We start from the raw sequence: 25,880 nt of genomic DNA, 5'->3' as shown, positions 1-25,880 counted from the left end.
CACATTGCCATTGACCTTTGCCTGCTCATCCCACTGTTCACTTCTGAACACCCAGTCCTTGCCTGATTCAGAATCTCTGGGGGAATTTAGATGGGCGGGCCCAGTGTGACTGGGCAGGAAGAATAGCTGTGTCCTCACGCTGGCCAGTTCCGAGCCCAGACAACATCAGCTTCTGTTTCCCACTGGCTCGTGGGACAGCAGGGCATTTCACAAAATTTTATTTAGATATGCTGTGGCCAAGGCTGCTGAAAATTGCAAACAGGCGTTAAAGTTATTGCCAGTTTTTCAACTAATAACTGAAATGCTGTACGTCATCAATAGCTGTTTATTGAGTGTAGTTTGTTGATGGTGACTAAGCGGTGTCTTTGGGAGTTTCTTCCACTCTGAATCTTTAAATTAGTTCATGCATGCTCTGCTAAGAAACTGCAAGCTATTTAATGGATCTGAAGGAGTTCAGTTTTCACCATAGAAACCATAACTCCCACAGCCTTGTCGCTGTAGCCAGCTCTTAATTGTGACAATCAGTGAGAGACTTGACATGGATATTTGGAAAACCAGATCCTGTGTTCCCTTCATAAATTTACATGAAGAAGCTCTAAAGAAAGTATGATCTGGAGATACAAGATCCACAAAGAGATCTTTGTGGAAAAGTAGAGTTGATTTCTTTACAGTACTTCAGACCTATTGCTTCTTGAGATAGCAAGTTGGTAGCTTGGCTCCTTTTTAACACGAAGTAGGAATAGTCCATGGCGATCAAGTGCTTGGCCAACAGGGGTCACTGTTGAGCCTCTACATTTAGCTCAGGAGTTGAGGAGACCCACACACCTGGTGTCTCCTGCCTCACTGAGGTTGCAGAAGCAACCGCCCTCATCACACACCTTGTAAGAAGAGCCAGGACTTGAACCCAGTCAGTCTTCAGAAGCGATATTCTTAGCTTATCCTGCCTTGCCTTTTTTTCACTGACATTTTTGACAGGCACATGCACCTACTGTATGGAGGACACAAAAATAAAGCACTAATTCAGCAAGGGTATTCCAAGTTCCAAGTGCCTACTGCTGTCCATTCCTGTTCTGGAAGCCATGGCAGCTGCCCTATCCGCGCTCATGATTCTGGGTCAATTAGGAATAAGTTCAGAGTTGCTGATGCTCCTGTGTTCATGCGGACTGGGGAATCTTCTTCTTCCCCAAAATTGACATGTATTTTTAAAAAAGTCCACCTCAGAGAAGAACTGGAGTGTTCAGTGGATGAGTGCATATAGGACAGTCTAACTTGTCAGATTCTCCAAGAAATGAAACATGACTAGTACGCCTCTCTCCCCTCACGGTTAACCACTCTCCTGACTCTGAGGCATAGAATAGTTTTGCCTGGTTTTGTTCATTTTTTCATAAAGAGGATTGTACAGTGTGTGACTAGCAGGTGCTTCCTTTGCCTACCATCACCATTTGTGGGGGTTCATTCCTCTTGTGACGGTGGTTGCAGATCCAGGTGTGACTCTCCCACAGACAGTTTGTTCCTTCTGTTGGTGGACCTTTTGGTTTGTCTAAACCGGGTACTCCGGTAAATTCCGTGGGAAGGACCAAGATGATAATGCTGAATTCTTGCATATTCCTGATAGATAAAGGTTTATACCCTTTCACTGAAAAGTCAGGTTTTTTGGCTATAAAGACTCACAGTTTCTATCCTGGAGTATTTTAAATGTCTTCTGTTTTCTTCTGGCATAAAGCAATGCTGTCCAAAAAGTCTCATGATTTTTTCATTTTATTTTCTATATAAAGAGTAGGTCTATTTCTCTTGGTATGAAGATTTTTTAGCTTTCTTTTTTAAGTCTAGTAATTTTACTCAGATAAATTGTGGGATAGGTCTTTCTGGAGTGATTATTTTCCAAGTGTGTTATATGCTCTTTATATTTGCAGTTAAAAAGTTTTAAATCTTTTTATTTCAGGATATTTTTTAAATTATGGTTTTTAATATATGTTAGCTGGCTTAATGTTTTCTTTTATACTGTGTGTATGTTGGTCTGTTTTGCCTATCTAATACTTGGTGTTTTCTCTCAACTCCTTTTTCTCTTTTTTTAAAAAAGAAATTTCTTTCATTTTCTTTTAATACATTGCCTGCTGAGTCTGTTCATTCTTGTGTGACTTTGAATTTCATCTTTATTTCTGAAGTAATTTTTTCTTGTATTTCTAATTCTTTCTTGAGTTCTGATCCTTCATTTCTGAATTTTTCTGATTCTGATATATGTTGTTCTGTGTTCTGTTATTAATGTGGTTATTTTTTGACTTGTTTTGAAGTAGTGGTTACTGTTTGCATCTTTTCTCTGGGCATATTTTTTGGCTTGGTGGGCTTTCATTCTCACTTAGAATGTTCTCTGTCTTTTTTCTTATGATAACTTCATGGAATTTGCTCTGAGTACTATTATGTTGCTCACTTTTATTTGAAACTCTTTTTCCCAAAATTTCAGAAGGAGACATGGTCCTGGGCATATTTTCTAGTAGCATGAAACTGTTTTTTTTTTTTTTTTTTTTTTTTATAGAGGCATGTTTTCTTTCTTTCTTTCTTTCTTTATTTGTTTGTTTGTTTATACATGCACTGGGTACAGTCAGAAGCGCGGGAGGGTGAGAGAATTCACCAGAGCCAGAGCGGGGAGCTGAGCAGGCAGAAGGACCGAAGTACACTGCTGAGGGGAGCAGCCGGCGGCAGGAGAGGTCTGCGCGCCATGCGGGACCCTCCGGTGGCCGGGAAGCAGCCGGGGATCGAACCGGCGCCGCAGAGGCCGCGGGCAGCTTCGCAACCCAGCGCTCAACCGCTGCGCCACCGGGGAGGCCCAGCATGAAACTGTTTTCATGTCAGTATAATGGCTTCTTTTTGGAGATGACCAGGCTCAGTTTCCATCCCTAGTTTATCTGGAGCTTCTCTGTTCTTGGTCTGCATTTTGTCTTGCTCAGTTTTGATCCCAGCAGTGTCCTGGAGGGGAACCTTGGGTGGTCTTTTTCCATGTCACAGGGTGGACTTATCTTGTCCCTCCTGTTTGGAGTGGATAAACCCCTCCTCCCCAGTTCAGCTCTCCTCAAATTAGCCAATTGTGTTTTGTAGTGAATTTGGTTATTTGGGGGTTCTCAGTTCTCAGGCTTGCTGGAGCAGGGTTGGGGGCAGAGACATAATCCTGTGAAGTAGAGCATCCCCAGGTTGAGCTCCAGGGCAGTGTGTGACCAGGGTCAGACCAGTGACTTGTTACCTGGGCTTGGAGGGCAGGACAGTGTGGCGAGAGAAGCAGAGACCAAACACTTTGAACAAGGACGAGCTGTCTCAGTGCAGGTATAAGGGCTCCTCACCTAGTTAGTAGCTGTTGTAAGACTCCCAACCGAGCTCTGACAACCATGTGGCTCGTGTTGGCTGTAGATCTAGGATTTCAGCTCTTCTGCTACCCAAAGGGGCTTGCATTTACCAGGATACATGGAGCTCTGGGGTTGCAGTAAGGCATGTGGAGAAAGGTTGAGGTAGAGACAAAGAACCTCTGATCAAAAAGAGAAATGAGGAAGCAGAGAGAAATGTCTATTATCAGACCCTGGGAAGGAGAAAAAGTGCTTGCCTCCCACCCAGCTGCCTGGTTTATCTGCTCATGCCTGCACGTTGAGATTCTCCAGTTGTCTGAAGTGGAAAGTATTTGCATTTGATAATTGCCTACCTCTCGGCTTCATTTTGGGGGTGGAATACCTATTTACCAAGAGCCCTCTTTTATCTCTTAAACATCTTAAAATGGTATACAACCAGCCATTTGTGGGTATTTACTCTGTATTTGGGCAGTACAGGCAGAATCAGAATTAATTGGTTTCTTATTTGGAAAAGGCTTTTCCAGGGCTCACTCCCTTACAGGCTCTGAGACCCTGGGCAGGCTCTCTCACCTTTTGAGGCCTCATTTTATCATCTAAAACTGGGATGGAGGTGAGGAGTAATCGTATGATTGTGAAGAGTTATTGTGAGGATTAGAGGTGGTGATCCAGTTCTTAGAACTGTGCCAGCCACCTGAAGTGTTTGTAAACATTAGCTATTGGTGTTACTACCTTATTGCATTTGTTATTCTAGTGAGTGGCTCTGAGGCGTGCAGCATATCATGTTGATGTAGTGGGCATTGCATAAATGCTCTCCTTTTTTTTTTTTTATCTTCTTGCTCTCATTTGTTTCAGAGTCAAATAATTTAATTCCACCTTTCATTTTAAAGATGAAAAATTTGCACACCAGAATAATCCAGTGATTTTTCTCAGGATCCCAGGGGATTAGTTTGGGCCTCACACTGCTTGATATATTTCTTTGCTTTGAGTCACTTTATGTAACTGTCATATCTTACTCAAGGTAGAAGGTGTTTTTTTGGTTTATACTTTTACTATTGGGCATTTCCACCATCTTGAAAAGAACACTCCATCCAGCTGTTCATATTATTTCCCCAGTTTTGAAAGAAACTCAAGATTTGGAATCTGGATACTTTTGTTGTCTCCTTGCTGATTCCATTCAACTGTGAACCTTTTGAAGAGCACTTCACTTCTCTAGACTGCTATTTCCTTCTCTGTAGAATGAACTTAAGCTTTTTGATTTCTGGAGTTCCTTTGACTTTGACATTCTATCATTATGATTTCTAAAAATGCATCTTAATTTTATGTTAAAGTTTATGCTAGAAAATTAGTTGAAAACAGAGAAGCAAAGAAAAGGGGGGGGAGTAGATAGTCAAGTAGATATAGAATAAAAGTATCTCTGGATCTTGAAGCTTTTTTTTTTTTTTTTTTAAAGATTTATTTATTTATTTATGCGAGCACTGGGTACAGTCAGAAGTGCGGGAGGGTGAGAGAATTCACCAGAGCCAGAGCGGGGAGCAGAATAGGCAGACCAATGAAATACACTGCTGAGGGGAGCAGCGGGCAGTAGGAGAGGTCCGTGCATCATGTGGGACCCTCGCTGGCTGCTGGGGATTGAACCAGCGCTGCAGAGGCTGCGGGCAGCTTCGCAACCCAGCGCTGAACCGCTGCACCACCAGGGAGGCCCTGGATCTTGAAGCTTTAACCCTGAAAAAACTTATAACCCTTTTATTGAGAGTTTCCAATCAGCTCGCTCGTTTATAATGCCTATGTTTTATGTTAATTCATAGCGTTTTATTATATCCTCTTAGTAGAGAATAAGTTTGTTGAGGGCAACAAACTCAAGCATAGTCTGTTCCTGCCACACCAACTAAGTACAGTGCCCTGCAAAACAGCCTTAAGTCACCTTCCTACTTACACTTCAAGAGTGGCAGCATATACTAGATAGCTTACTGTGTTTTTCTTTGTAATTCTCCAAGGCACCTTCAGATACAGGTTTTTTGGGGTCATTTTTTCCTGCTGGGAAGACTATAAACTCAGTGATAGGTTCTGGACAGAAGTGATGTGAGTTTCACCTTTATAATAATTGTGCCTTGGGTGTGGTATTCTTTGACTTCATGTCCTGGTGGACTCAGTCAGTGACCAGTTCATGGGGGCTCTTTACCTGAGAATTCTCTGCTCTTCTTTAAGTATAGAAACAGGTATCGCTCCTTCCCCCACCTCCATGGTCACCTATGATAAAATTGCTTTTTATGGAATAAATGTTTATAGACCCTTTATCTGTAAATAGAATTCAGTCAAGCAGCCAGTTTTGAAAACTTGCTGCTAAAGAAATTCCAATTTTTCATCACAGTCAGGAAGTCAACAAAAGCTTTTGTGCCATGATTTTTTTTTTAAAGTTTTAGATTATAAACAAAGTCCAAAAGAAAGGTTTTTATGATTCTGGGTGTGTTGATGAATAGATATTTGTATTGTATTTTGGTATCAAACATTTTATTGTTTGTCTTCACTTTAATATATTGTCAGGGCTGCATTTTTAAGAAAATCTGAATCTATATCCTGCTATCAAGGGTAAAATAATTTTAGCCATGCGACATGAGCAGACATTTTAATCATGCCTCCTGGAATGCAAAACTGAAATCGGTCAGCATTGTTTCCCGGTGCTGACATCCGGCTGAGTCCATATCCCCGTGGAGTCTGCAGAGTATTTAGAACTCTGCTGTTCTAGCTCACTGAGCAGCCAAAATGGGAAAACCATTTGGACCATCCTGTATTTTAAGTTCAGATTAATTCTCCCTGTTAGTCTGTGACTTTGGGAGAAACTGAATTAGCAGAGGTCCTATTGCCACGTCATAATCACTCAGTATGATGGAACATTGCAAATAGTCCAGCTCTCTGCAGAGTGCACAGCATGGGCACGGTGCCCCTGGCATTGTGGAACAAGTGGCCCCTTTTGAATACCCAGAGCCTTTGAGTGATCTTCCAGTACAGACACAGTTGTTCCCACAAGAACTGTCAGAAAGGGTTAGACGGCTTAGCTTCCACTGATAGCAGTTCTCTCCTGATGCTTCAGGTCAGGATGAATTCTGTAAAATGAAATGGTAGTTGCAGTCCAGTTTTGTAATTAACATTTCAGAACCTTTTATTTGAAACCTAAAGATGGCCAATTCTGACCTGTGACAAGATTGTAGAAATAAACATTAGGTTTCCATTACCTCATGTGTTTTGAAATCTCATCCCTCTTGTATCATCCTGGCTGTGTGCTTTTCTGTGGATATCAGTTCTGTGAAGCTGGAACTTTTTACCCTCTCTAAGGTGCTACCAAAGAATAATTTGCTTTCTGATTTGCCAAATTAAAAACTAGCATTTCCAGTCTGCCACATCTTTGTGATATGTTGGGTTGTTTTGAAAACAAATCTATAATGTCATCTTATGGGGCTGTGGATTTTCTCTGGCTTATTTTTCTTTTCTCATGCTGCCTATTTTATGCTGAAGGAGAAAACTGAACTTGTTTCAAATAGCATCTGTTTCCATGAGTTATCTAGAAATGAGCCTTCTTTTTCTGGGAGTGTTTAGTTAGCCCTTCGATTTTTCTGAATTTATTTCATTAAGTTACTGTATGCCCCCCTCCAGTCCTTTGCCTTCCCTGCTTCCCCTCTCTTTGCTCAGATAAACTTGGGGTTGCTTCCCCAATCTCCAGTTTCCATCTTGGACTCCTTGCAGCTTCTTCAGTGCATGGTGAGCCCTCTGCCCTGTAGTGCTTGTGGATGTAACAGTCCCTAGAAGCTTCTCCTGAGCTGTTATCCATCCAGCTATACTTCTCTCATATCCATGGATCTTTTATACTTTGCATTTTAAGATTTTGCTGCGTGTTCTATGTTTCCTAAATAGAGTGATTATATAGTTCATCATCTAAAATGTACTGACATTTTTTGAGAAGGGCAGCAGGCTTAATCCAGGGGTGTCCCAGATTGAACCAGGAGCTATGGTCAACATTCCTTTTAAGAGAATCTCACTCCTGCAGCGTGGTGAGTGACTGCCAGGGAGTCTCCATGAGCCTTTCATTGTCTGTCTTATGAAAGTATTGACCAAAAGCATTTTCCTGCTGGTTCCTGTCTTGGCTGGAGAACAATCATAATTCATAAATACAGCAACCTCAGCATGCCCCCCACCCCACCCCCTCAAACACCTCCCTCCTGACAGTTTTGTTTTCCTGATGTTTTTTTTGGTGTGACGCCACATTCCTGTATACACCCTTGCTGCAGCTGGAGGCTCAGTGACAGCCGAGGTGCTGGGTATGTAAACGACGTTAACTTTTGTGTCAGCACATTTTCTTAGTTTATTACTGGGTTTTTTGAAATACATTCTCCTTTGAAAATACCTAGACAAGGCATAGTTTAACACTGCTGTAGGAACTGTAACAAGAGGTAATGAGCTCTGGGGAACTCATTCTTGACAGTTGGTGGCCAGCGGCAGCACTAGTTACCCACCAAGGCGCTCCCAGCGTGCTGCTAAGCTGAGCAAGGCAGGTCCATGGGTCCAGCCTGCTCCCATTTCCCCGGCTTATTTGACTGTGGCAGCTTTTGTACTTTTAAATAATCCGTTCTATTTTGTGGGCCTTTTCCCCCTTCTTTTTTAATAGCATAGTTTCCACAGGAGACTCACAATGAACTAAAGCACTGCCAAGTGGAAGGGAGTAGCCTGTTGTATAAATACACCTCTCTGCTCCTTCTTTGCCTCTTTCAGGCTTGGTATTGAATCTGTAATTTTGATTTTGTGCAATGCAGCTCCCTCCCCACAGGCCCACTCTGCCCTCTTTTGTTGCCTTAAATAATTTCTCAAAGATCTTTCATTAACTTTTTCTTTCCTGCTCTAATTTCTCTCCCTCTTACCTACGTTAACCTGTAGACTTATAACAATAGTGAAAAAGAAAAATACATTTTTAGTGGTGTGATTGCAACAACTGAATTTTTTTTCTCTGTTTGAAAAAATCTTTCAAACTTTGTCACTTCGTTCTCCTGCTAAATGCTTGTTGAACGGGTGTGAAATGATTGAAAAGAACCAGTTTTCCTTAATTAAATCTTTCCTTGTGAATGTTAGCTGGCAGAAGAGCAAACGGATTTTTCTTTTTTGTTTAGTTTGTGATTTTTTTTTTTTTTTTTGGAAAATCAGGGCAAGAGGAGATAAGATTATCAGTATTCTTTCTTAAGCAGAGTTGATTTGAGTGACAGTCTTGCTCTTGTGAGAGGATGTGAGTTGCATGCCAATTTTCATTGGCTCATCTTTTCTTGGTAAAAAATCCCTTCATCTTCAGCTGGCACAGGGTCACCTGGAATGCTGACTACATGGCCCTGCTTCCCTTGCAGCAAGGCATCATTGTATCACAAAATTTTAATTTAAATGCTTGCAAGTGGAAGTGCCATGCATAACTTCTTGGAAGTCACCTAAAGGAGAAAGTCTTCTTTTCCTTCCTGTCTTCCTGAAGGGAATGCAGATATGAGAATTGCGCTTAAGCAGCCATCCTGGACCATGAAGTGGGAACCAGGCATTGGTGATGGTTGAACTCCTGTTTTGTGTAATGCCTGTTATTTGTGGTGTGCTTTCACACAAAGCTGACCATGGTCTTAACTGATATATCTCTGAATTTGTTTTGTCCTATTTGGTGTGAGGGAAGATCTTTGAGATATTTTTCATGTCAGACTATATTTCAGAGATAGAGAATGCTTTATTTAGAAGGCCAAAAAAATCTTAACTCTTGGGCCTCCCTGGTGGCGCAAGGGCAATTAAGACGCATCCTAGGAAGCTAAGTAGAGTGGAAAGGTGTCCAGGTAGGAGGGGAGAGTGCGGGGAACACTAGTTACTTCTTTGGTTCACTGGTTGGAGAGTGAAAGGACTCAGGAGAACCTACTCAGGTAAGAATTTAATAAAGGCAAAGGATATAGTTTCACAGGGATATAGAAGCACAGGTGCGCATCTGAGGTTCTAGAGGCTGACTGTCATTTCTTAGTTGCTCAGAACATATTTTGTGTCTGGGTTATGAGCCATCAACGATTGTGAGGGTCATGCTTTGGAAGGGACCATGCAAAATGATCCAGCACTGTCTTTTGTGCCTAACTGGTCATGCATCCTGTAGCCAGGTGTAAGCCACCAAGACACTCGTAGCTGGGGTTGTGCTGTGCCTCTAGAATGGCTGCTATAGATCCAATGCCAAAAGTTCTTAGCTATTCACGTTTTGTTGTGAAAGCAAAAATTCTCCTTAGATTTCTTTTGGTTAGCCGAAGCAGGTACTAATGTTCTGTTTATAAAAGAGGAGTAGCTTAATGGGAACTTTTAAAAATTGGGGGATACTTTATATAGCTTCAGAATATTTTCTCTCCTCTCTGCCCCCCATACCCCCAAAACTCATTAATTTCCAAAAGGAAAAGAATAAATTTACAATGGCGAAGCCCACAGACTTCAGTGATAAGGGAACAGCACCAGTGATGGGACAAATTGAAATCTTGTGCCCCTCCCCAATCCATTAGGGTCCTGTGAGATGAACACCCCATTTGGGTGATATTCCTGCCCAAGGTACATACTAAATTTAATCAAGAATAAGCAAACCAAAAATCCACATGGAGGTTGTACAAAGTAACGTGGCTCATAAACTTCACAGCTGCCAAGGGCATGTGAGTAAAGGAAAGAGAAGCTTTCGGACTCAAGGTAACTTTAGGGGACCTGACTTGCACCTAAACTGGATCCTTCTTGATAAAGAAATGATTGGTCATTTGGAGAAGTTGGGATGGGGTCTGAGGATTAGATGGTAATGACCTATTATTTTCCGTTTTGACTCTGCTGGAGAACATCTTTGTTCACAGGAACTCCCTAAAGTTTATGGGACATTAGACGAGTTTAGTCACAAATCATTCAGGGCAGAAAGACAGGTTTTTTTTGTTTTTTTGTTTTTTTGTTTTTTGTTGTTGTTGTTCTATAGTTTGAATTTTTCTATAGCTTTGTGATAGTTAAGAAACACTTAAAAATTTATGCTTAAGAGTGATACATCCTCATTTTCTCCTTAGCAAATTGTGGTCTAAATTGACACTGAGAACAAATTTGTTCTTATCCCTTTACATGCTGCATTAATACAGTGTTCATATTGGAAGAAGATGAGAGGCTTTTCAAAATCTGTCTCTTAACTAACCAGCAGTGAATTCTTAGAACCAAAGTGGAAAGCCAGATCACTTTTCTCAGATGGCTGTGTGTATCTGTGTATATTTCTTTTCCTTGCAGTTGTGAGACCATTTTCTAAGCCAATCTAATCTCATTCAGCAGATTAAACCTCCAGGATAATGTTTGAAACGGGCGCACAATCTGCAGGTACCTTGACACGCCAACCAAAATCAGCTTAGAGGAAGTTGTGGAGGGTTTTTACTCTGATCATCTATAGTGCGTAGAAAAATATCTGTCCTGAAACGGTTTTCAGCACAGTGAGGGCTTTGTGCCTCCTCACACTGGGGCCAGCCCCTTTGACCAGCACGCTGCTAAGACGGGTGACCACAGCGAGGCCAGCAGATCGGGCCCCAGCCTCTCTTACCGGCCCTGGGAATGTCTGATCCTCAACATTAATCTGATTAGCTCTAACTTGCTGTGCTAATTGCACGGCTAATTGCATGACGTTTCTTAATATGGTTTAACATTTAACAGACAGTGTTATAGGATTTTCTGCTCCTATTTTTGTGTGTGGTAACTCTTCAACCTGTGAATATAATCAAGCACTTCACCTTGGAGGAGTGGAGGTATAATTTGGGTGCATAACTAATGGTGATTTTTTTTTTTTTAACAGTCTCCTTGTCCCACATCACACAACTGGTTCTGAGCCACAACAAGCTCACAAGTAAGTTGACTTTATCATTTTCTACAGTTTCTTCCTTTCAGGAAAAGCTGTAACACTCCTGATTCAGTGGTTTCCTTTAAAGATACTAATGACAAGTGATTTTTTTTTTTTTTAAGATTTATTTATTTGTTTGTACAAGCACTGGATACAGTCAGAAGCGCAGGAGGGTGAGAGAACTCACCAGGGCCAGAGTGGGGAACAGAACAGGCAGACTGATGAAGTAAACTGCTGAGGGGAGCAGCGGGCGTGGCAGGAGAGGTCTGCGCACCATGTGGGACCCTTGCTGGTGGCCGGGATTGAACCGATGCTGCAGAGGCTGCGAGCAGCTTCACAGCCCAGCACTCAGTTGCTGCGCCACTGGGGAGGTCCGACAAGTGATTATTTAAGGAAATCTGACATTTATTTTGGTGACACTAAGATGCATGCAAGCATATTGCCTTCCCCTGGTGTGTGCTTTGCTGTTTTGTGAATTCTCTCTTAGCACATGTGGAAACTGAAGGAAAAAAATGGTCCTGGTTAGAGATGGTAGTGCTGCATGACATGTGCTGTTGAAGACATTTGTTAGAAGTTTCATGAAGAGAAACTTCTCAGGAAAGATTAGACTAAGAATTCTTGATTTGCATCTTCCTTCCCAAAGGGGTAAACTTAACTGTTTTATAGTTTGTTTCCCTACATGGTTGGAGATGACACCACAAATTTATATAAGTTATCTAAGTTTGTACCAGAATTTTTCAGAATTTTGAGTCTGTTTCATAAGAAAAATTTTCTTGGGCTTTGGTAATGTCACAGTGTGGATACCATAATAGAAGAATTACCTGCTTTTATAAGAATATCTCGTGTGAATAACATTATTTCAGTCTTTGAACTCTGGCTGTAAAGATTCTAATCACCACTCCTCTTTCTCCTAATTGACTGTCACTTCTTGGGTGCTTCCTGTATTTCCTGCAGACTCGAATGATTTTCTAATCATGTGGCCAGAGTTTGTTAGGGAGCTTTGTAAGTCTAATGAAATCGAGCAGAATGTCATGTTGAGGGATTTTCACTATGGATTTATGTGTATATGTGCATTATATACAGCTTGAAGCAGTGTCACAGAGCTGCTGATTATTGAGAATTACGAGTGGCAGTGAGGGCCCCTTGTAGGCAGGAAATGGGCAGATTAGTTCATTTTTAGTAAAAAGCACATATTTGTCAGGCAAGACTGAGTAGCACCATTGTCATGTTTGAGTAGTGGGACCCATGGATGCTGAAAGATATGTGTGATCATTTTTGTAACATGTAATATGCTGTCAGTTTTAATGTTTTGTAGTAAATGGCCCTGCTGTTCATGGATGCCTTAATCCCAGTTCAGAGGGGATTTGTAGTTTGTTTCAAAGGGCGGGCTGCCTGATCCCTAAATTCCCCTAGGATTTTGTGAGCAGATATTCCTATAGTTCTCTATCATATAGTTCATTAAAAAAAAAAAAAAAGAGGCTTAATTGCCAGTCTACCATTGTTAGAACTGGGTCATTACAGTGAAAGTTTACATTTAAACAAGAAAGCATAACGTGCTTTATTCCTACTATGTCGTTAGTTGATCTATTCTTTTAAAAATAAATCTATCTTTCAGGTAGTTGTAGTTTATTTCTTTTTATGTGTCATAGACAGTATTAGGCATCAGTGGATCGGTTTCTTTCTCCAGGTGTATAATATAAGGGTAATTTAGAGAGGCATAAATACGGAGTGAAATTGTGTCTGCTATTAGGTTGACGGTGAATGATCCAAACTTCATATTTCTTCCTTTGCTATGTTCTTTCTCTTTTTCCATTTGAGACACCCTTGACCTAATCCAGTAAACTCTAATTAATGGTCTTGGTTACCTCTGTTTCAAAGCCATTGTGAGTAGTGTCAGTGACACCCGATCTGTTCCACTAAGGTCAAATTAGCATCTTTTACTGTTTTTCTGGCATTTAAATGAATGATTTTGCCATGGCTTTTCAAGTGTTTATAGTAAATATGTCCATTTGATGGAAATATAAATATGCATTAAATGTAAGTGGCTGAGCACACCCTTCTGTCACTTTTCGTTGTAATCAGTGTCTTTCACTTTCCATGGTTTTTAATAGGGACTGGCTGACAGTGCTACATTAAAACCGCTGGGACTCAAAAGATAGACCCCTCAGCACTGCCTTTATCTTGCAAAAGTATTTGTGTTTTTCTCTTAGTATGCCAATTACATTGACATTTCCTCTATGTCCTTACAGAATGAAGGACTGGCTTACTCAAACTGGGATCTTAATTTAGGGCCACCGTGTGTTACTATCTGCTGGCCATTGGAGCAGCGTGGCACTGAGTTGACAACCTTGATCCTCTGGGGATTTGGTATCGACAGGGCCCTCAACACAGTGCCAGTGAGGACACAGGGACCATGAAAATGCACTTACGAGCCTGAACTTCCCCAGGATTTCGTGACCAGAAATTCTTGATGTTTTCTAGCGTGTGTTTGATAAAATTGTCAATTTCAAAATTGTCAAGTTAATCACTGTTGGAGCATCACCGTCACTACAGTGAAATGATGTGCACCTAGACCTAGGTGTGGGGTGGTATGGGGTGAGAGCAGTGCTAATGGGTTCTGGTGAAGGCGATGGGACTCCCCCACCTGCAGCTGCTTCCTAGATACCGTGTACCCTTGACAAACTTTCTTCGGAGATGGGAGGCAGAGTAGCAGCTGAATCTTTTCCTTCTGCTCTTTTGCTTTGGGTTCTTATCTGGGAACCCAAAGGAGGTTCTTTCCAGCCCAGTGGGAGTGGTTTCAGAGTAAAGAGGATCTGTCCCTGGTCTCCTCTTCAGAAACCCCGCCTCCTGTGCACCGATCCTTAATACTATCACACATAGTGAAAGTGGTGGAAGGTGCTCTATTCACCTAACTCAGAAGCTGCACTCCTCTGGCCCCACAGCCTGCAGCAAGCCTTTCCTCCCTATGTGCAGGAAGACTGGTCTGTCTCCTCTCCTGGGGCCAAGCCCTGCCTCTGCCTGCTCCATTCCCAGCTGCCTTCGATGCCTCACCTTCCTCTCCTCCAGGCTCCCTTTCCTGACTGCCTGTCAACTTGAAATCCTGCCCCAACTCCTGTAAAATTGACTGTGTATTGTATTTAACACTGGTAAGCACTGCCTGTCCTTCTCTTCATGTTTCTTCTCTCTCTAAATAGACCTTAAGCTTTCTTGAAGGCAGAGACGATTTCTTATCCTTCTATACCCATGTGTTCTGTGAAAAGCAATGATGGTTGACTGAAGGATGCAGAGAGATGACAGGGAGGACAAAAGAAGTAGTTGGCTGGAGGTGAAGTGGTCTGTGTAGGAACCAGATGGTTTCTTCAGGATTAACTGATAGAAGGAATTAAGTAGGTGTGACCACTCCTCTCTCACTCATTCTGTCTGTTTCAGTCTTGCTGGACTGTGAGCACTCTACAGAAACAAAACCTTATGTCCCAAAGACTGATGTCCCTGTCATCTTTAGAGTCACAGAGGCCCTTTCGTAGTTGAAGGATGATATGCTGCATGGTACTCCTCAGGTACACCAAAGATCCCTCAGGTAGAGAAGCTGGACTCATAACCAGCAATGGATGTTTCTTCCACCACGCAGCCCTCCTGGCTTCAGCTTCTCCAGTTAGCCTGCTTTTACCACTCTAGGTCTCATGGTTTCTGGGCTTGCTACTCGTTCAGATGAAATTCAGTTTTATGTATTTAAGGTCCAAAGTATATACTAATTTCTACATACCATTAATTGCATTATGAGGTTCTCGAAGTTAGGAACCCTGTCTTATGCTTCTCTTGATCCCATCCCCGAACAAGTGTCAAGAGCATGAAAATATGAAATATGGCACTCAAGTTAATGTTGGTTGGTTAATATGATGTTACGTGATGAGTTGTGCTAAGTCCAAGTCGACCGAGATGGTATAACCAAGTGCTTATTTGCTCTCACGGTTACTAATGAAGGGAATGTAGCAGTGATTCCAAGCGACTTTCTTGTCTCTTCCCTCCTCCAGCCCTGCAGTGTGGTTATCGCGCTGTTTAAGCCAGTGTTAGCTGGGCTTTTTTATTGTTTACTACTTAATCTGATCTCTGGCTTTTATGGTATTTAAGAGCGTTAGTTTTATAAATGTTTTTCTTGCTTAAATTCTTAAAAAGGAGTTTCAAGTGGAGACTAACCATTTTAACACTTGTCCACTAGAGGTCACTATTGAGATATGTATGTTTTTCCCCCTGGCTTTCATGCCTAAAGATGAAAAACCAAATTAATGTTGTAAGATGAAAATTTTTTTGCACGCTCTTCCACTCTGTCCAACAGGGCATGTCGTGATTTCCATTTGCATAATGCAGCTTACCATAATTAAGGTAGATCCTTCTATAAGGAGGTATGTTATTTTTTTGTTTTGCTTCTAAAATTATACATTCGATTTCATGTATCATTTTTTGATGTTTATTATGTCTACTTTCTCAAGTTAGAAACTTTTCTTCCAGTATCTTTAAATTGGAAGAATTTTATTGCCTTTGGTAGTAGTTTGTATTGTGTGTTATGTGAGATTGTTTTTTCCTGTGGACTAAAGATTAAGATATTTATGTATATAATCAGATATTAATTAAAAATAATCATGTAGGTTCTCTTTGCATTTTGTGCCTATTTATACCGATTCTCCTACTACTAAATGCCATTGTGTAAGGAAGGCTACTATACATTATAAAATGAATTACATTCACATCAGTAATAAAAAAATCTCTCGGTATTCACTTTTTACTGTGAAGCTCTTCATTTTAAAAGCAATTTCATTTTTACAGTGAGACCCAGATACACGTGTTGTTACAACCTTACATATGATTATATCTTTCACTCTGTGACCCCTGCATGTTAGGAAGAAAGCACTCATCTGTGCACAGTATATCAGGTGTTTTTTTTACTCTTTGCAAACATTGAGTCGCCAACTCTTTGTAAACCATGGACCTCAGAATGTCATTGCTTGGTTTTATTCTTTGAACTTGAAACTTTATTTTATTTTTTTTAATTTTTTTTTTTTTATATAGAGGCATGTTCTTTCTTTCTTTCTTTCTTTCTGTCTTTCTTTCTTTCTTTCTGTCTGTCTTTCTTTCTGTCTGTCTTTGTTTTTGTTTATACATGCACTGGGTTACGTCAGAAGCTCGGGAGGGTGAGAGAATTCACCAGAGCCAGAGCGGAGAGCAGAGCAGGCAGGACAAAGTACACTGCTGAGGGGAGCAGCGGGCGGCAGGAGAGGTCTGCGCGCCTGAACTTGAAACTTTAATGTAAAATCTTTTCTTGATGTATTAGTAGTTTTGCCTGTCATTTCAGGTCTTAACTGTGACCATGGCTCATCATTTAATGTATCTGAAATGGTTAGGCAGGCAGTAAACCTAGGTTTTATGGTTGGGGTGTGTGTGTGGTGTGTGTGTGTGTGTGTGTGTGTGTGTGTGTGTATGTGTTTGCTTACAGACTATTTCCTGTTATAGCTTATGTATGAATTTGAATTATTAATGAACAAGAAAATGCTAGGATATTTTCTTTAATGATTTCAATAATTTCTATGTCAACGGTATTGTTCCAGATACACAGAAGTTAATACAGTGTTTTTAAAATTTTATGTAGATGTGTATACAAACACACACACATTGAGAGGATAGCTACCATAAGTATGATTATAAATGAATTATGTAGCATATTCCACATGGAAATACTGCATTCTTAAAGTATTGCAGATGCAGTTAAAATGAAAAAAATTAAGCAGTCATTAAAATCATAATAAATTGAAACCCTTTCAACAGACGTAATAGATTGTTGAGATGCATGAGAAAAATGAACTGTCCCAACTTATAAGAATGACCTTCACCAGTCTCCTAACACCTCCTCTGAAGTCTCTAGTTATTTCCTATTTCATAGATTATTTGTCATGCTTTACGCAGAAGTTCTTGTGCATGTTTTGGATGAAATTAAACTATGAGGGGGACTATGCAAAATACATCGTCTCTGTGTCATGAATTTATCTTGTGACAATATCAAAACAACTTGCTCTTTGCATTTTAAAACAGTATAAATGTATTTATAATACAGAGGCTTTGATCAATAGCTTATTTTTTTAATTAGTGTACATTTATCAGTTTGTTATTGTGCCATCATTTGAAAGATTGGATTTGCAAAAACATACATAGTGTTTTTGAGTCTCACATCTATTAATTAAACAGTAGCTATTTAGGTGCTACCAGGGGTTGGATTACTATAAAAACACTGCTACCATTGGCAGCTCACTATTATTTTTGCTTTTAATAAGCAAACATGCAAGATTATCACATGTAAAATTCTGTTAGCCTCTAGTCCAAAACCATCAGGTCAGAGACTGAAGAAGTTGGAGAAGCTGGATTTTCATGTATTATATCCTCAGCTCAGAGACAGTGTCTGCTGATCCTTCTTGCCTGTTCCGACAACAAAATGGACCTGTTCTGGAAGTTCTTGGGGTTCTGCTCTGTGCTAGAAGAAACTAAACTAAATGTAATATTTAAATTCTTCCACATTTATTTTTTAATGGAATGACTTCAATGATGGAAATTTCAGAATAGTGGCAGACTGGAGAAAATAGTGTAAGGTGTAGGTTGAACCTGTCACTTTCCAAGTCCTTTACTAGCCTGCTTGGGAAGCAGCTCCTGAAAAGACTTTAAATATTTACACTACAATTCTCAAACAGAACTGATTTAATAACAAAATTTTATATATAAATCATTTGTTGACTATCTCTGCTATCTAGTGGCATGTGTGTAGGTTTTCTAAAGAGGTCCAATTCTTGGGTATATATATTGTAGAGCAGTTTTTTAATTTTTCATAAGTTAACTTTTAATGAATAAGGTGGAAACTGTGGCCATGATCCCAAGAAAAATGCAGAAAATGGCTATAATTTCAGCAAGTTTCAAGGGTGTTATTGCTATCCTTGAGTTCTTTAAGGGTGCTTGTAGCTCAGATTGATAAATTCTAGAGGAGGTGACAATAACATTAGTTTATTTCAGTGTAGATATACTTGCTACTATTCCGTGAGGGAAATGTTGCCTGGAAATTTGTACAAAGCTTTAAAAAGATGATTTATAATGTGAGTGAAACCCATTCTTAATTATTTTTTAAGAATATCCATAAGCCCCACCCAATTGATCTGTTTAAATTTAAATCTTGTTAAGTAAGAATTTGTAATGTCACTTCTAGTCTTTAATGGAATGCATATATCTATATTTATATAGAGATATAATTTTTTTCCAGCTCCAGAAAAACTTTGAGAATACCTAACTTGCCCTTCAATTTTTCTTTCTCTTTGTCAGTCAGCTACAATTAGCTTAATAGGAAAAGACACCATCCTGATATGATTGGCCATTTCGTCACCAAATTCCTAAAGCTCATTCTTGGTCTGAGTTTTTTTGCTCTAGTTTTTTTTTCTGTTCCTTTAATCTTCTCCCCTGGCCTGTATGTTCTCTGATAAGCCCTCTTTTCCTGCCACTGAACCTGCACTCTGTGGAAAATAAAGTATAGGGCACCCACCGCTTCACTGAAAGGAACAGTGAGAAAAGAACCAAACAGACTTGTCACTTCCCTGCTCTGTGTCTGGTGGAAGCACAGACCTACACAGTGGTGGAGGAAAGAAACCTGGGAGGTGGTGGGGCCCTGAGGGCTCCTGAGCCTCTGTGTGCCACTGCCAAGGTATAGTGCCCCAGCGAGGTATATCTAGGAGTCTGGGGATGAAGCATTTGGTGCCCTGGATCTTTTTTTTTTTTTTTTTTTAATTAATATGAATTTTTTTTTTTTTAAGATTATTTTATTTGTTTATACAAGCACTGGGTATAGTCAGAAGCGCGGGAGGGTGAGAGAATTCACCAGAGCCAGAGCGGGAGCAGAGCAGGCAGAGGACGAAGTACACTGTTGAGAGCAGGGGCGGCAGGAGAGGTTTGCGCGCATGTGGGACCTCTCTGGTGGCGGGGAGCAACGGGGATTGAAACTGGCGCTGCAGAGGCTGCAGGCAGCTTCGCAACCCCAGCGCTCAACCGCTGAGCCACCGGGGAGGGTCCCTGATCTTGTTCAAATAGAAAGGCAGGGTGAATTCCTAAGCTCAGAGACACAGTTGGTAGAGGGAAGTTATCAAAGCTCCTCTGGGAATCTGCCCCACCCTGTCTTTTTCCTCTTGTAAAGCTACTCCTTTTCCCAGCACAGAAACATCAGGCGAGGACGGAAGAGAAACAACCCAGCGTGGCTCTTGCTAAAGTCGTTCCTGATTGTAAGGAAGCATGAGTGGTTGGCAGCATGTTTGTGAGTGTATGTTATGTGTGTGTGTGTGAGAGAGAGAGAGAGAGAGACAGACACACAGAGACAAAGACGCTGACTTGTCTGTCATCTCCCTCAATGTTAGTGTTGGGGGAATGAGTGTGTGTACCTACAAAAACCTTGACTACACATGAATAATACTACATTATAATGATACATTTAAGAGCCTGGAGAGCTCCTTTTCTGACACTAAACTTGCTTTTTTCTTGTTCTCCTTTTCAAAAGTCTTGTTCTTCGATGTTTTTCCTGGAGAAGCCTCCGTCCTTTCTTGCCCTTTGCTAGATGTCACTTCCTCACCAGCCATCGAATTCCATCTCCTTTCCCCTCAGGGCTGCTCCTCCAACCCTGCTTCCAAATTAAAGCTATTTATTGATGTATCGCCTGCTGGCACCTCAAAACTGCAGTGCAATTTAGAAGGTGTGTTCCTGAAAGAATTCAGAGACTGGAGGTGCTCCTGAAGATTGCTTGGGCTATGCCTTGGTTCTGTCTGGAAGTAAATTCTAGATTCAGGCATTCGCTAATTTTTGCAACCTCAGAGGAGAAGAAATCCATGCTTTTGTCAGCTTTTAGATTTGTTTGGCTGTGCATACACACTTTTTATAGCTCGGGGACATATATTTTTACATATTTGTCTTATACCATAAATCTGCTCCATTGCTTGCTTGTAACTTTTCCACCTAATTTTTGTGTAATTGATTATTCTCATTGCTGCTGAAAGTAAGACCATTTTTTTTTTTTTTTTGCGCTAACTTAAGTCAGAGTTGTTTTTTGTTAGTAAAATTACTTAAGCTACAAAATCCTAGCCCATGATAGGATACAATAAGTATGCACTAGTAAGTGTGAGTGTTCAGCAATACTTGTTGATTAACAGAAAGCAGCCTTATTGTTGTCCTTTATAAAATAATACTATTTGGGGGATGTTGGCCTTTATTGGAGTGGATATTTAGCTATTTTATTATTTTATTTTTATCTTAAAGAGCATGTAGATAGTTTTTAAATGCCAGTTTGCTTTACTGTTCATAAACTTTGTTTTTAAATAACCCATATCTATTGTAGCTCATTGTCTTAATGGCTGCTTGGGGAAAATCCCGTAAAATCTGTAAAGCTGGTTATCATTAGCATACTTTTGGACTTCAAATTCTTCAGGTAAGTTATAATTAGTTCATTATTCACCTTGAGTTTTTGGCTAGGATACAGAAGTCATAAATCACTAGAAGTACAAATGACCTGTTTTGCATATAAAATTCTGAAGAGCGTGATTATTTGTATGTGAGAGTGAAGAGATGCTTCTTTATATGTAATCATTAAAATGGCATCCGAGACTGTGATTCCTAATTTGCTGGGAGAATTGGCAGCTATATAATTAGTCTAGACTTCACTTCTGTAGTGTGAATAGACTGATGTTTTCTGGCTATTGTTGCTAAGGATCGAAAGGGCTGTCCTTTCACTCTGGCCAAGAATGCCGAGTCATATTTCATAGCGTTTTTGTTAGTTTGGCTCCTACCCACCTTCCCTTAGCTTGCTGTCCTAGATGGCATATTCATCAAATACTAGGGCAAAAAAAGTTTGCTTTCACCATTTCACTTCAATGGCCAACCCTCCCACCATCTGCATAATGAACATTCTCACTGATTTTCATTTGTTCTTAGAGTTTTGGTCACTTTTCTAGTAACTTTGTTGTAACAGGATAACTGAATTACATAGGAATCTAAATACCTACCCTCATTTAAATATCCTCTACCATCCTTTTTTCCTTTTGTCTGAGAAAAATTTTTTAAAGCAGCCAGAGCGTGTAAAATCTCGCCAGGCATTTTCATTTGTTATGGCAACAGAAAAAATCTCCAATTTTGAGTAAGCTTGGGGAAGCAGTGCTATTTTTGATTTATTTTGCTTTACCTTATCCTGTATGGTACCTTTGGCATTGTGTGATCCGTGGGTCATGGCCCTGGGGCATCGCTGTGGTCACTTGGTCCCTGTCGATTCCTGATCTGAATCTCCATCATCTTGCCCCCAGTCTGTCCCTGGTTTCCCAAGATGAAGGCAATGGCCGAACCAAGAATTTGGTTTTTCAAAGAGGCGTGCAGGCAGGGCCCTTGCTTTCCTGCTTTCCTATTGCCTCTCCTTTGCAGGAATCACCAGAGCTAAAACAGTCTGGTTACTTCTGCCAAAATAGTTGGGCAGCGTGTAGTTCTAACCACTCAGAAGTTTAGTGGAAGTGGTGGGTAGAATTCACCTCCTGATTTCATCCTGGGCTTATGATGAAAACCTACATGTGTTCTGAGCAGCTTCTGGCTTTCCAGCAGCGTGGGCGGAACGTGGTGCCTGGTCTATTACTACCCTTTAGTAGCTGAAGAGGCCCTGGCTGCCGGTGCTGGCCATATGGTTCTAAAGACCAACTCGTGACCTGGTGGCCCTTCTGTAGGCTACACGCGGGCGAGCACCCATCCTTATGTTTTGCGTGGTGACTGCTGCTCCCAGAACTGTCACTCTTCACAGTTTTGTGTCCTTGCCTCAGGGACCCCAAGATGCTTTTGCTCAGAAAGCCCCCGGACCGGCTGCACCCCAGCTGGTGGTCTGTGCTGTTGCTGCCACCCAGCATTCTGCAGTTAGGCCTCATGTCTAAGACCAGTAGTGGCATCGCTTTGTGTGACCACACTTGGTCCTGACAAAGTTGCTGCAAAATGACTTAATTTGATGGATTAGGGAAGGCAGTACCTTTTCCCCCTTGAATGTTGAATGTTGACTATACTCCATACTGATTTCACCAAGACAACCTGTATGGGCAGTTGGCATTGGCTGGAAATGGTTTGATTGCAGCCCCTCAGTTGGCTGAACTAACTTTTGTGCTCTGTGTGTGTGTGTGTGTGAGAGAGAGATTCATTTTTCATCAACCCCCAGGCTTACTAACTTGCTCACGTGACAGAGGCATCTTAAATTGGACTATTAATTTTATTGAGCATATTGTATCAGGGAAGGTACACATGTGTTGGGTTAATGATTTTTATAGCATGATGAGTGAAACTTCCTGAACCAAAATCTACTCTAGCCCAGCAGCATGAGTATCCCCTGGGAACTTGTTGGAAATACAGAGCCTCAGGCCCTAAACAAAGTCTACTGAATAAGATTGGGGTACCTCCTCCCCCAGTTTGTGTTTTAGTGAATCCTCTAGTAATTCTGATGTATTTGAAGGTTTGAGATCCACTGCTGCAGAGCAGAGTTACCCAGTAGAACTTCCTGTAGGGGTGGGGTTATTCTGTATCTGTCTATCCAATAGGGTAGCCACTAGTTACTTGTAGCTATCAAGCTCTGAAAATATAACCAGTATGAATCTAGATTTAAACTTACTTATTATTTTTGATAACTATTTTTAATAACTTTATTGTTTCCTTTTTTAATAACTTTATTCAATCCCTCCACCCCAACCTCTGACAACCATAAGTCTGATCTATGAGGTGTTTTTCTTAGATTCCACATATAAATAATACATTAATAGCATTTGTGTTTCTCTGTAAGATGCATTTCACTTAACATAATGCCTTCAAGGCCCCTCTATGTTGCAAATGGCAAGGTTTCCTTTTTTGTGTCTGTAGTATTCTGTTGCACACTTACATACATACACACATCCGTTGTATGGATTTATAGATTTCATATTTTATGAATATATGTTGCATTTTTTTTAACCATCTGTTGGTGGATGCTTAGGTTGTTTGCGTATCTTGGTGACTGTAAGTAATGCTGCAGTGAACATAGAGATGCAAGTTTTCTCTTGGAGACAATGATTTTCTTTCCTTCAGATAAATGCCCAGAAATGGGATTGCTGGAAGAAATTGTAGTACTACTTTAAAAATGTTGAGGAACCTCCCCACTTTTTCATAGTAACTGTATGAGCTTGTATTCCCAATCCAGATTTAAATTTAAATAGCCACATCTAACTAATGGCTACGCATTGGATAGCCTCACACCAAAGCGTACACTTCTGTTTATTATCATGTGGATAAACTAAAAGTCTTTAAATATAAGTTATTGGTTGTGAAATTACTAATTTTATGTCCCAGAATGAAATGCTTCTAGAAAAAACTCCACTGCTATAACAATAGTTAATTTAGGTGCTTCTCTAGGGAAAGCAGGTAGCTGTTGCTAGCTGTGTGTGAATTCACACTTGTGTGTGAATGAATAGTATTCACTTTGTGAAAGTGACCATGAAGAAATTCACCAGGCCGTGCCTATTGAATCACACTGGGTGTCAACTTGGTCCTGTGTCCTTGAACTTCAAATGGAGTGCGTGGAGACACACCACGCCAGACACTGCTCCCTGCTCCCATAGTGCGCCCGTCCCCTGTTCCCTCGGGCAAGTGCTTTCTGTGGCTTCCTGCTGCAGGGATCACACTACTGGAGGGTGGGTGGCGGGGAGAGGAAGAATTAGGGGTCAAAATAAGGGGGGTACCAATTGTATGGGGAATATAATCAAAAATGAAACTGCATACATTGTGCAACAAATGAAAAATGATGTAAGAATTACAAAAATAAATATTTTTTTTAAAAAAGACATTAATGCAGGAGATTTGGTGAGTCCCTTTCTTGGTTCCCCATACCTGAGTTCCCAGGCACTTTGGGCTTCTCCTTGTAGAATCATCCAGAAACATGCAGCTTTGATTGTAGTAAATCTGTGCCAACACATAGTGCTCTGATAAATGAAACTCTTGAATGACACTGGGGTTTTTGTAGATTTAGGAGGACTTGAAGGAAAAGAGAGTCCTACTACTGTCTTGTGTTGTTTACCTGTTGTTATAAAGGTGGGAAGATACTTTGAGACCAGTGTGTGGACATATAGCTCCATGGATAACGTGACCACATCTTTGTCCCCTTTCCCAAAGCACGGGGGGAGCTCTGACTGACAGTGTCCCAGCAGTCAGCAGAGCCTGTGACTAGAGCAGAAAGCAGCAGTGAGGAGCCAGGGAGCCCCTTGAGTGCTTAGCGCCCTTTCTTCCAAATGGAACAGCTGAAGAAGTCTCAAAATTAAAGCTATAGTCATTGACAGAAAGTAATCCTAAATTCTGTCATAAGCAAAGTTCTACATGACTGAGCATCCTAATTGAGGGCCCCATTTGTTGTGTTTTTTAAATCCATATCATTGATTTTTGTAATCCACCTCTTATAAAATCATAGAAAGTTAAAGACAGGGGATGAGAATTTTAAAATGGCCATAATCCAGCTTCTGCTGTCACACTTGACGAAACGGAGGCCCAGAGAGGTTTGAGTTGAGTAAAGACACACAGCAAGCCTAGGGCTGAGTCCTGGGAGGCCAGAGCCACCCCAGGAGGACAGGCCAGGATTCTGTATCCTCACAGCACTCACCGTTTCTTTCCTGTGTGTCGCTCCTTTTGTCTGTAATTGGTTGTATGCAGTTGGTATTATAGTCAGAGGCTGAACAGATTGATGAAAAAGGAATATTTCAAAGGCATAATAAGAAATCTATGATGTTCACTCTTTAGTTATGTTTTTAAGCAGTTCTTCTTGCTTAAGTGTCAGGTAGATATCTTGAAAATTCCACCAGAATATTTTGACTGATGAACCATTGCCGCTACTAATCTTATATTACTAAAGTTGCTCACGCCATATAAGCATATGATTTACTTATTGTACAACTCGTGTTGTAAACTGGTTCTTTTTTTATGGACAGTTTTGTGGGATGGGTTGTTTCTATTTATTAACTCTGATACCCTTTCTTTTGTGACTTAACCTTCTTTAAAATACATGCCTCTTCTGTTAGTCTAAAACTTTGAAATGTTGTTAGATGCTAAGCATGTAGCACTGTACGTGTAATAAGTACCCTCTAAGTATTGGTTGAGAGAGTGACTATCCCCATTCACACAGGTCTGATTATTATTTCTTCTGATTTATACTGTGATGGGGGAGGCAAGTTTCAATAGAAAAGAATATTTGCTGTGTAACTTTTTTCCCTCCTAACTTGAATGGAACCTGAAACAAAAAAATTCACATGCACACCAAAAGGCTAGGCAAGGTTTAGTAAATTGAATGTGGGGTTATTGTTTGTGTCCACAAAACAAAGCCTAAATCACATTAGCATAATTTGTGGTTTTAAATTGGACTGATTTAGCAAGGAGAGTGAAATAATCTCTCATCCTGTCAAAAAAGGCGATACCTTCAGACCAGCATTTAATTGCATTGGCAAAGTAACTTGGGGAAGGCAGCAGTAATTCTGGCTGCATTATTCTTTTTTGTGGTTAAATTGAGGTCATCATTTTCTCCTGGTTGCACTAACTTTCTTTATTGCTCTTCAAACTAATCCAATGAATGCAGT

General features: G+C 40.6%; 1 protein-coding gene across 2 annotated transcripts in view; it reads left to right on the top strand.

The window, feature by feature from the left end:
• RSU1 (Ras suppressor protein 1) overlaps positions 1 to 25,880 on the top strand; it is a 197,375-nt gene that overhangs the window by 5,754 nt on the left and 165,741 nt on the right. For both annotated transcript variants that reach the window (XM_054695107.1, XM_037510671.2), the window contains exon 3: positions 11,170 to 11,220. In XM_054695107.1, coding sequence (XP_054551082.1) covers positions 11,170 to 11,220 — 51 coding nt within the window. The remainder of the gene's footprint in view (positions 1 to 11,169; positions 11,221 to 25,880) is intronic.

The sequence above is a fragment of the Talpa occidentalis genome, unplaced genomic scaffold, assembly GCF_014898055.3.
Source record: "Talpa occidentalis isolate TD23 unplaced genomic scaffold, MPIMG_talOcc4v2.1 talOcc4.14, whole genome shotgun sequence".
Classification (NCBI taxonomy): domain Eukaryota; kingdom Metazoa; phylum Chordata; class Mammalia; order Eulipotyphla; family Talpidae; genus Talpa; species Talpa occidentalis.
Note: the sequence above shows the minus strand (reverse complement) of the source record. Positions and strands in the feature narration are given on the sequence as shown.